This window comes from Zea mays, chromosome 4 (genome assembly GCF_902167145.1).
Source record: "Zea mays cultivar B73 chromosome 4, Zm-B73-REFERENCE-NAM-5.0, whole genome shotgun sequence".
Taxonomy (NCBI): Eukaryota; Viridiplantae; Streptophyta; class Magnoliopsida; order Poales; family Poaceae; genus Zea; species Zea mays.
Window position 1 is genome coordinate 171,956,882 of NC_050099.1, and position 11,232 is coordinate 171,968,113.

Below are 11,232 nucleotides of genomic sequence, written 5' to 3' on the forward strand. Positions count from 1 at the left end.
CACCTGATTATCTGGGCATTATCAACATAATCCTCGCAATAATTTAGAGTCACACGAAAAAATAAGAAAATAAAAAAGGGGCCCTTTCACACACGCAGGCCAAGGCCATCATGGTGCCGAGCAAACTGGATAGGCACACGAATGAGTAGGGTAGGGGTTCCGAGCAAACGGACAAAAAGAGCGAACCGTTTGATACGATACCCGGAGTTGTCAAGATCGTGCGCTAGCTTTAGGCCGCCACGCTTACCCTTTCGTGAGCAGCACCAGCACAGGAGATGGATGCGGTCTGCTTTCCCATGCAAAGCAAAGGGAAGCGAAGCCCCATCCGTTTACTACCTACCAGGAACCATTGACCTGAGGTACGTCTTGTCACGCGTGCCGAGAGGACTAGGAGATCTATGGAATTTGACCGTGTTTACACCACACCCGTTCCGGTCTAGTATTGAGTGTAGCTTAAACTAATTTATATCTCAATCTATTTCAATATATGTGGATTATGATCGATATTAAAGTACACAAACAGTGCATACAAAACATGAACGGCGTGTGTAAACGGCGTCCAGCGACCCAATACATAGATAACTGAATGTTCACACCAACGCACATCTTGTCTAGTGGTCCATGTTAGGCTGTCTCCCGTCTTTCATTCCATTTTTCCATTTTACACTTTACTCTATAAACAATAATTTCCATTTTAAACTTCAATCTATAAACAATAATTACCATTTTAAACTTCACTCTCTCAATAAGCAATAATGTCTACTGTACAAAAACAGTGCTTTCTATGGCTATATACATAATCCATCTGCTGACTGCTGGATACAACTTTTTGTGTGGCCGTGGATGAAACTATCAGTTTGTTGGCACCTTGCGGTACAAGGATGGATCAGCTTATTTTTTACAGAAAAAACGTAGAAAATAACGCAACAAAAAAAAAGGTTTCTACGTTTTGAAGGGGAATGGTGACCCTCTCTCTGTTTAGGCTCGAAATTCAAAGAGAGGATGATTCGATTCCACTCCAGATAAAAAAAAGACAGGAAGGAACAAAATGCATGCGAAATAAAATAAAATGATGGTTGGATTTTAGTTTATTTAAGAGTAAAGGCTATTAACGCCTCCAGATTTTGGCCATATATAAATCTATAGCCTATCTATCACCTCATTGTGATCTACTTATTTTGCTGGTTCCTGCGCAGTCACCGTTTTCAGATGCATGTATTCAGTTATAAAACAACATAGTTCCGACCGCTTTATTACACAACATAGTTCCGAAGTATAGTCCATGGACAAAAAAGGATTAAAACTTGTTAAAACTCTCTGTGCCATTATTATAAAAAAACATGATATATTAGATGTTTGGACGAAAAAATTACAGAATCATAATATAGTTACTGGAATCGTAAAATAAATCTGGTCAATCGGATCTTAAAGCGGTAAGATCGTACTAGAGGATAAGTGAGACCGTGACCAACTTTGGCTGCGCCACCCCGTCGGTGTTACGAGACAAAGAAAGCAAGCCCCATAGGTCCAACCGGTGGGGCATGTCCTGCTAATCGGCGACACTCAGATACCTGTTCACTTGTATGGGGAGCTTTACCACCCTCAAATCACGCACCCTTAACAACGTCTGTCTCGACGACAAGGGGAAAAAAAAAAGAAGAAAGGTGAAAAACACACACAAAGAAAGAGGAACACCCACTACCTTGGGCACTTTCACCTCCTCGAGCCTCCCTCTCCTCTCCTCTCCTCTGACTCCGCCCCCTTTTAAAATTGGGACCCTCGCCGCCGCGCCCCGCAGACCCGCACACACACAGACCACACCTTCTCGCCCCCTCGCAAGTCGCAGCAGGGACAGCGGCAGCGACGCCACCGCACCACCACCTCGTCCGCCACCCGCAATGGGGAACAGCATCGGGGGCAAGCGCAAGAGCGCCAAGGTGATGCAGCTGGACGGCACCTCCTTCCGCGTGAAGCCCCCGGCGGCGGCGGCGGCCGACGTGCTGCGGGACCACCCGGGCTTCCAGCTGCTCGAGTCGGAGGAGGTCAAGCTCCTGGGCGCCCGCGCGCGCCCGCTGGCCCCCGACGCGCCGCTCCGCCGCGGCCGGCTCTACTTCCTCGTCGCGCTCCCGCGCCGCGCGCCCGCGGGGGGGCCCATGCGCCGCGCCTGGTCGGGCAACCTCAACGTCGGCGCCCGCGAGCGGCTCGAGTCGCTCAAGCTCGCGCGCCGCTCCACCTCCGACCTCTCCTCGCTCCCCGCCCCCGCCCACGCCTCCGCGTCGGCCCCCGCCTCCCCGCTCCCCGGCGGCGGCGGCGCCACGCCCGTGCGCCTCAAGATGCGCCTCCCCCGGGCGCAGGTGGAGAAGCTCATGGGCGAGAGCAAGGACCCCGCCGAGGCCGCCGCCAAGATCATGGAGCTCTGCGGCGCGGCCGTGGCGGGCGACGCGCACGCCAGCGCCCGGGCCACCCCGGACCGCCCGCGGCCCGGGATCCTGCGCAGCCCTAGGTTCGCCAAGACACCGGAGTGGGGCGCCCGGTTCATGCTGCCGTCGCCGGCGCCGGCGCCGGCCAAGACGCCGCCGCAGCGGTGGCCCACGCTGCCACGCACCAACGAGGTAATTTCGTCCGTATCTACATTTAACCCCCCATCCCCCCACGTGCATTGCATTATTGTTTGTTCCCATTCCCACACCAATGAACACCGTAAGATCTGCACGCTGCGGCAGAGAAACGTGGGTTGGGATCCGTTCGACCTCTCCACCCCTTGTGAAAACTGAAACTGTAGAACGCCCATTTGTTTCTAGATCGCCTTGCTTCTCATGATCACTCGTTTTGTTAGATCATCGGCCGCGCCCGGCACCGGTTCTTCCGATCCAGCTAGTGCGAATGCATGCTCGCGCTAGGCACGAGCGAGGGTTAACATGGCAGCATTGCATTTCAGATGCAGTTTCATTGTAGTTGCAGAGAACACGTAGCCTGTCTCACAGTGGGGGCACTAAAGGCAGCTAGCTTGTGTAAAAAGAAAGAAAGAAAGAAAGAAAGAAAAAAATAAGTGGACGCGAAACTGCTGCTCTCCGCTGATTGCGGGGAACAACGAACACGAGTGCGCTGGGTGCAGGAACGCGATAGCATTCTCCAGTGGCAGCTGGAGAAGTTTTGACAAAAGTAGGACACAATCAGTGCTATTCTATTCTATCTAAACGTTAAACGGCCACTTAAACAGGCGAAACGGCTGTTTAAAGTTCAAACAAGCTAAATAAACGGCCGTTTCAAACAGTGAGGTACAATTGCACAACGAAAACGAAGCTGCTTTGTCATGTTCGCGCTACTACAATAGTTGGATATCTTGCGGTTGAAAAAGAGCTGATGGTGGTTGGTTACGCCTGCCTGCAAATGATTGTGCGGCTATGCCCCTGTGCATAGCTGACTATTTCTCCCCCCCCCCCCCCCCCCCCCCCCCGCCCCACCCCTCGTTGCTAATTGAGGCTTCGTTTCCGTGTTTCAGAAAAAGGCGCGGTTCGTAGAGTTGCCGGACGAGCTGATAGCGTGACCTGGGCTTCGCCGAAGCGAGTTAACACTCCCTTTTTTTTCCTTCTTCTTCAATGTACTGTCGCAAAGCATGTTTGGTGATCGTGAGGCCAGGAGACGAGGAATTGTAAACTTATCTCCAGGCGGGCGCGCTGTACTCCTTCAGCCGCTCATATCCGAGCGAAACACAAAGTATGGTTTGAAGATGAGAAGCCGCCCGATGGCTTCCGATTCACCTTGCTCCAGTGATCTGACTGACTGACACCGTGTTACTTATACCGTCAGTATGTTTTCCTTCCGCCTTCTTCTCGAACCTCTCTCTCTCTCTCTCTCTCTCTGATTGTGTGTTCCTTCCTGTTGTCTCACCAGTCACCACTACGGTGCGTTATGTGCTACATTGCCAAGGCCAATTATTCCAGTCAGCTCTGGTTGCCATTGGGGGCAGCTTCGTCGTAGGAAGAGGCGCGTGTGCATATGCATCTCTGCATGATTTTGAAAACGAAAAAAAAAGGATATGTATAACAGCCGCTCTACGCTGAATGGTTCCTTGAGAGTTAGTAAGCTGGTGGACCGTCTGTTGGAGAATCATTGGGAGGCGTTGCTCAACTGAATTCCTCTTGCACATGCAAGCAGCAAGAGCAAGAGCATCGTCTGCACAAGTCGTGCGGTCTCTTCTCGCCACACCGACCATGCGGTGCGGGCTTGGATAAAAGATATATTGCCGCCAGTCACCTGTAAACCTTCACATGACAAGCAGTATGATCTGACCTTAGACCTACAACCCGTAGGAGCGTGTACAGTGTACTATATATACAATGCGCCCCCAAGTCAAGAGTAACATGCGTGCCGCGCTTCTTCAAACAAACAAGGCCATCCCAGACATCTTCTGGACTCCCTGCGATCGCTTCGGTCCTCAGGCTCAGGGATGTTCTCACTTCTCAGAACCTCACCTGCCGCCCTCGCAATGCATAGTTCGTTGCGTTAGATATGAATTTCGGACTCGGTCAACGGACGGAGTCTGGAATGAACTCGCGCCCTGATCGAAAGCCGTCAACTTTCGCTAGTTATAGCTTCGGTCAACAGACGCTATATTAACCTAGACACAAGTTGTCCTGAAAGTGAAAGCCAATGCTTTCACCTTCGAAGTAAACCCAGCGCCGCCGTATACTAGAAAACATCTAGCGTCCCGATGACGAGAAATCGCCCAATCTCTCGTTGGCGTCGGTAGACCCTAAGGCTGTCTCCAGCAACGTCCCCTAAATTCTATCCCCTAAAGGAATATTCTCTGTCCTTTACAGAACCCTCTAAAAAATTTTGTTCTCTATATCTTCGCCAACTCCAGCAACGTCCTCTAAATTCGGTACTCTATATCTAACAGAATTCATATACTCATTTTTAATACTCATTTGTTTGATATTAATACAATTTGAACTTATGTGCGTAATGAAAAAATGAAGTTATTTATTTCTAGAAATTTTATAAAAATGAATTAGGAACTAATTATAATAATTACATTTTGCAACCGACATTACTAATCGTTTTTTTCATAACGCCGTCTACGTACATATCTATATATGTATTGGACATAAACTGATAATACTAATCTAATAATCCCAATTAGCAAAAGTGTTGCTACTATTAGATTTACACGCAAAAAAAGAATAGAATTAATGAGCCAGCGGAGGTAGCAGAGGTAGCTGCAGACGGATGACCACATTGAAGAGCGGGCCCAGGGCGGAGCAGACGGATAGCGCGCGTAAGGACTTCTCTACGTTTAGCGTTCGCCGTACGTCCTCTATATTTTAGAGTTCCATTTAGAATTCCTTGTTGGACGGCGTAGAGAACGTTTCGTACTCTAAATTTAGAGTACAGAACCATTTACCGTGTATTGCTGGAGGCAGTCTAATGGTTCTACGGCATGGGCAACCGATGCTCCACCCTAAGATCCAAATGCTCAAGGAGGAGAGGAGTCAAGGTGGAGGTTGTCGTGGTTTCCGGAACCCGGGCACAATAAGGTTTCTGTTCGTATGGGTTCTAGCGCGGACTCACTCCAAATGGTGAGCTACGAAGGTCTTGAATAGTGCTGGAAATGAGTCAGACTGGGCTAGCCCAGTTCAAGCCCACCGTGTTTCGTGCCAAACGAGTTTGTGCCAGGAAAGCCCCAAAAATTTTTGGGCTGCGCCGTGTCAGCCAAAGTGTAAAAACAGTTGCCCAGTCCGACCCAAAACCATGTCGTGCATTCGTTGGGCCATGCCGGCCCAAGCCCGGCCCGTATATTTGACCACATAAAAATCAAAATATTATAACTATAGAAAGTTCATAACTTATTAAATTAAAGATATTAAACAATTCTAGCATCATTTGACCACATAAACTCTAAATATAACAACAATATAAAGTTGGTATCTTACTAAATTAAAGAAATTAATAGATTGGGCTTAATTGGGCCGTACCGACCCAAGATCGACCTATTTATGTGGGCCGTGCCAGAGGCCCGGCTCAGGCCTGCTTTCGGGCCATGCTAGTCTGTCCCATATTATTTCGTGTTTTGGGCTCTTATTTTCGGGTTGTGCTCGTGCTGGCCCGAAAAGCCCGAACCATATTCCCAGCACTAGGCTCGAAGGTAGGAGTCTGAGATGAGAGATTATACTGGTTCGAGCTAGAGCCCTAGTCCAGTATAGTACTGGCATTGGTATTGTTGGCTCGTGTTATAGTTGGTAAAGCTTAAGGATATCTTGGATAGGGGTTGTCTTACGCTTTTATAGCTCAAGGATAGACGTTAGATAAAATGCGTATAGTTGTAGAGATAAAGTTAGACCAGAACCGTAAAAAATATAATAAAGCAGTCTCAAACACCCACACTTTTTGATCGAAGTACTACCAATATAAACACTTGACCAAATTCGGACTTCTCTCTTTTTTCTCTGTGAAGAAATTTTAGCATGAGCATAGGTCTGGTTTGTTATGTGCAGAATAAAAACACTGGACGGCATTCACAGTAAGAATAATCAAAGGTTCAAAGGATTTACAAAGGGAATACATGTTTCTAGTCTAGATACCATGCAGTTCGTCTGTGACACCAAAGAAACCATAAATTACAAGGTGGCCGCTTTTAACATGGGGACCAAGGAACCAGGCTTCTGGGAAGCGCAGATTCACAAAAGATAAAACACCGTGCATCAAGCGATACAAACACACAGAAAGCCTACTTCGCTGTTCTAGAGTGCTTGATAAGCCAGTCGATGACGACGTCTATGTTCACAGAATCCTTACACGAGATCATGTAGCAACAAACCTCCCGGTCCTTTATCAATTCCAGTCCACTGAAAACAAAAAGGGAAGAGAGCAGAGAGCTTGAGCTGAGATATCATGCAGAAAGTATAATTATGAGTAAGCAAATGAAGGTTGAGCTTACAGTTGATCAACCAAGGCCTGCTTCGAAAGCGCTTCTGACTTGTCAATTTTGTTGCCAAGGACAAGCAAGGGAATCCCAGCCAAAGACTGTTTCGTCAGCAGATCATGCAACTCACTTTTCGCGATTGGGACACTATCTCGGTCAGCAGCGTCCACAACATACCTGCAATTAATCACAAAATTAACAAACCATGATCCATCAAGGATAGCCAGTAAGGCTGGATAACTGAAAAATATCTCGGTAACAACGGTCATACAAACACAAGATAACATGATAAACACAGGAACAAACATAGGGTTTATGTTTTTATGATTCAAGAGAATAAAGAAAAGGGATATATGCATTATATGATATTCTCTGTAAATGTAATTGAGTTCCTTTATTGTTATATGTTTGATAATAAAGCCTCGCACAACAGTGGCGCCATCCTGCTCTCTCTCTGCATGTGTTAGTTTCCAACTTACAATTATATGATCCTTCTAGATCTGCATATAGGAATAAACAGAATGCAGAATAAATATATCTACATTGCTCGTAAGGGAAGAAAATATGCTTAATCAGGGTATGAAAATGAATATAATGTTAGGCAGGTATCTAGACTTTAATATCTCCTTGCTACATGGAATGCTGGTTTGATCTCCAAGGATTTGATTATCTTTAAGAAATGAATACCAACCATAAATTGCTCCAATTTGGAGGTTATGAGTTGTATGTTACAATGAATATGAAATCTACAGTATTTAATATCTTAGAAGAGCAGGAATTACAGAATAGCAGAAACTCCACGGCAATAGCGCTCCCACATAGTGCGGAATCTCCGCTGCCCACCAAGATCCCAAAGCTTAATCGTGACATTTCCCTTGGTGACTTTCCGCATATTGAAGCCTACCTGTTTCGCAGATGGGCATTTCAGATCACTTAGATAACAAAGATTTTTGTTAAGGACACCATAAAGAAAGTGTATGTATGTACATACCGTTGGAATCATGTCCTCACTGTAGCCACCTGTCTGCGAAGCACAGCAGCCATGGATTAGAATCAAAACACCAATCAAGCATGGTAATGCATCTTAAGTTGAGTGAGTTGATGCATACAGCAACGGCATTGACCAGCGACGTCTTCCCAGCATTCTGCAACCCAACGAGGGAGAGCTCCATTTCTTGCTTGAAAAACAAGCTGGAAAAAAAACAAATATTACTGCCATGAGTACAGCTGCGACAGATCAATATGCAATGCTTAAAAGCCAACATACTGTACACGCTGGTACACCTACTAATTTCCCAATAGCAGTGAAAGGATCCCATTTATCACAAGCAGAACTAAGGGCGAACAGAGAGAAAGAAAATGATCTGCCACAGATGCGTGTCTGAAAACTGAAATTCACCAAACATGAGTAGGAGCGACCGATCATTCATACACCATCAAGCACTTCCTAAAGGGCAGGGCAGATCCTAACAATGGTAGTCTCCATTCACACTGCAGATTGTAGGCAACTCCTTTTGAAAACCGAATTTAAACTTGTTCCGGGCATCCCCTTTACGCTTCTGAAGCTTGATCGCGTATATATTCATCCTCGCTCAACAATCGCGAGTATGCAGAAGTGAACACGATAACTTTGAACTCGTGCTCGAATCAACTATCTATACCCTTGTAATAGCCATCCTGAGTCCTGACAGCATGAAGATCTATGATCTATCTACCGAGGCTAGTACGCAGAAGCAAACTTACGATTGCGTGCGGGCGGTAACTGTTACTAGCGTGGATCTAACTGCGCGGAGCACGCGGCCCACTTGACTCCGCAATCAAGCAGCGTAACCTCGCCGCAAAGGAATCGCAGTCTAGCCCAATACCGAGAGAACTCACGGTCCTGCTCCGACCGAGACACCGCGAAGCTGTTGAGCGAAACAAAGGAAAGGGGCGGGGCCAAATGAATGGATTGGAGCGGAAGGGGCGTCGGCAGAGGATATGAGAGGGAGGGAGGGAGGGAGGGAGGAACAAAGTTAGCCCGGCAGCACGAACCTCCGGAGCCAGTTGAGGAGCGAGTCCCAGAGCCCCATGCCGCTCTCTCCGGCGACCGCGCCAAGGGCCGGATCTCTCGAGGGGAATCCGCTGCTGCTGGGGGCGCGGGGAAGGGGACGAACTACGAAGCGACACGGGACCGGGCCTAGGGAGACAATTGCCATTATGAAAGAAGAGAGAAAGGGATTCGACGAAATGGAGGCGTTGGCGTTGGCTTCTCTGTTTTGGAGACGCAGACGACAGATAAACTCTAAAATAGATACGAGATACTCACTTAGGGTGTATCAGTGTCCTTTCACCGTTTACCGTCGCCGTGCTCAGACACCGTCTGGCGTCGTGTTCTTCTCTCCGTCTGGCGTCGTCTTCTTCAGCTGCTTGCCGCCGCAGGCGACGCGGCGCCCCGTTATCTCCTTCACGCCGCCGTCCCCGATGCCCGTGTCGCAGAGGTAGGTCCCCGTTATCTCCTTCACGCCGCCGTCCCCGATGCCCATGCCACGCCGGAGCCCGCGATCTCCAAGGACTTCATTGACTTCGAGTTCAGCCTCGGCAGCTCCGCCACCATGCTCCCCGCCGACGAGCTATTCGCCGACGGCAAGCTGCTACCGCTGAGAAAGGCGGCAACTTTGCCGGATCCGGAGGCCGCCGCGCCACCCCGGCGCAGCCAGAGGAGGCAATGCCGGCGACCAGCACGGAGCCGATCAAGCCTCTCCGCGCCGCGGCGGCTGACGGCACAGACCCTTACGCGTTCTCGCCCAAGGCACCCAGCTGGTCCAGCCGCTGGCGCGAGCTGCTCGGGCTCAGGAGAGCGTCAGCCGCGCAGAGCCCGAGCACCAAGGCCTCGGCGTCGGCGTCGCCCGCGGCGGCCAAGACCCCGGCATCAGCGGTGAGGGCGACGAACTCCGCGGCGGCAAGGTCGCTCAAGCTCTTACTCCAGCTCACCCTGCAGCTTCCACGCGGCGTCCAAGTCGCGGTCCCGGACAAAATTACTTTTGGGGGAGAGCTTGTACATTCCAGTTTCCAGCAGAACAAGACTACATATAACCTGACTAGTGTAGTGCTGACCGGTAACACAACTAACAGATCTGGCCAATGCTCATACAAATTCATGTCACAGAACCAGCACGAGAAGATGTGAGCTCGACATTGGTCTAAGCTTCATTGCCTTGCTTGAAGTGTTCGTTCAGGATGTGATGTTAATTCTTAGTCAAGATAGCAGCATAGAAGCCAAGATGTCAGGATGTGATTAGCTCAATTCTGTGCGATCCGGCTGGGAAGCTCGGGGAGCATCGTCTGGATCCTCGCGAGCTCGGCCACCACCTCCCGGGCGTCGGGCCGATCGTCCTTGTCTGGCGCCACGCACCGGAACGCCAGCTCCGCCACTGCCTCGACGCTGGCCATCACGGCGGGGCCCTCGCCCAGCACCGGCGCGTCGACGTCCCGTCGCTCCCTGCCCACGTCCACGGGCCTCAGCCCCGTGACAAGCGCCAGCACCACGACGCCGACGGCGGCTAGGTTTCTGGATTGGGGATGCAGGCCGCTTGAACAAGAAACGGCGGCGCCAGGCTTTTGACGGCGTGAGCACAGAGTGAATTTAATGTTGACACCAGAGCTAAATCTCTATCTGTTGTCCATATCAGGAAGAGTCTGTCGGCTGCGTCTCCAAAACAGAGAAGCCAACGCCAACGCCTCCATTTCGTCGAAACCGCTTCTCTCTTCTTCCATAATGACAATTATCTCGGGCCTAGGTCGATGCTGTTGCCGTGCGGGTGCGGCGCAGGGGTCCGGCACAACAGGACTAGGGAGACGAGAGGTGTCGTGGGCGGCTGCGCGGCTGGCTTTAGACTGGCCTCGGGGCGGCTGGCGGGACCGTGGCGTGGCGAAACCAGAGGCGATGCGATCCGTCGCGTGGAGGCAACATGGACACAAAATCAGTCGTTTGTGACGTTATCTGGATTGGATGGATTCTTGCGGTGGTTTTTTTTTTTTCTTTTGGACTCGGCTGTATCGATCCAGCAGCGGTGGGAACGTAGCTCGGTGGACGTCTTCTCTCCCCTTTTGTTTTCTCGTGTGCCAGGCTGGCAGGCTATACGTATACATGGTGTGAGGAGCCGAGTTTTTTTTTAAAAAAACTTGATGAGGCGAGGTTTAACCTGAACTCGAACTCCCAAGTCTCCGAGTCCAATTTGGACCACCGATGTACACGAAGGGGTTGGGCTCAAGGCACCGTTGCCATTTTCTTCAAGGTGCGTACCCCCGTAGCTGACGCTAGGCAC

At 49.8% G+C, this 11,232-nt stretch overlaps 2 protein-coding genes across 4 annotated transcripts; one reads left to right on the plus strand and one right to left on the minus strand.

Annotated features, from left to right (window-relative positions):
• The first annotated feature begins 1,597 nt into the window (after positions 1–1,597).
• Positions 1,598–4,303, plus strand: LOC100501255 (uncharacterized). 2 transcript variants are annotated; one of them, XR_002265960.3, is made up of 3 exons: positions 1,598–2,612; positions 3,503–3,809; positions 3,895–4,303. XR_002265960.3 is itself a non-coding variant. In NM_001196024.1 (2 exons), exons 1-2 carry the CDS (start codon positions 1,899–1,901, stop codon positions 3,545–3,547), a joined length of 759 nt encoding a protein of 252 aa, NP_001182953.1. In that variant the 5' UTR covers positions 1,711–1,898; the 3' UTR covers positions 3,548–3,758. The 2 variants fall into 2 exon arrangements, 1 of the variants encoding a protein (NP_001182953.1); NM_001196024.1 differs by lacking the exon at positions 3,895–4,303 and having other exon boundaries at positions 1,711–2,612; positions 3,503–3,758.
• Positions 4,304–6,496: 2,193 nt separating this feature from the next.
• On the minus strand, positions 6,497–9,077 carry LOC100217261 (uncharacterized). Of its 2 annotated transcripts, none has more exons than XM_035966728.1 (6): positions 8,669–8,937; positions 8,035–8,116; positions 7,917–7,949; positions 7,708–7,829; positions 6,941–7,102; positions 6,497–6,848 (listed from the first exon to the last, which is right to left on the minus strand). In XM_035966728.1, the coding sequence occupies exons 2-6, from the start codon at positions 8,095–8,097 to the stop codon at positions 6,731–6,733; spliced, it is 498 nt and encodes a 165-aa protein (XP_035822621.1). In that variant the 5' UTR covers positions 8,098–8,116; positions 8,669–8,937; the 3' UTR covers positions 6,497–6,730. The 2 variants fall into 2 exon arrangements, with proteins under 2 accessions (XP_035822621.1, NP_001352324.1); NM_001365395.1 differs by lacking the exon at positions 8,669–8,937 and adding an exon at positions 8,960–9,077 and having other exon boundaries at positions 6,509–6,848.
• Positions 9,078–11,232: the final 2,155 nt, after the last annotated feature.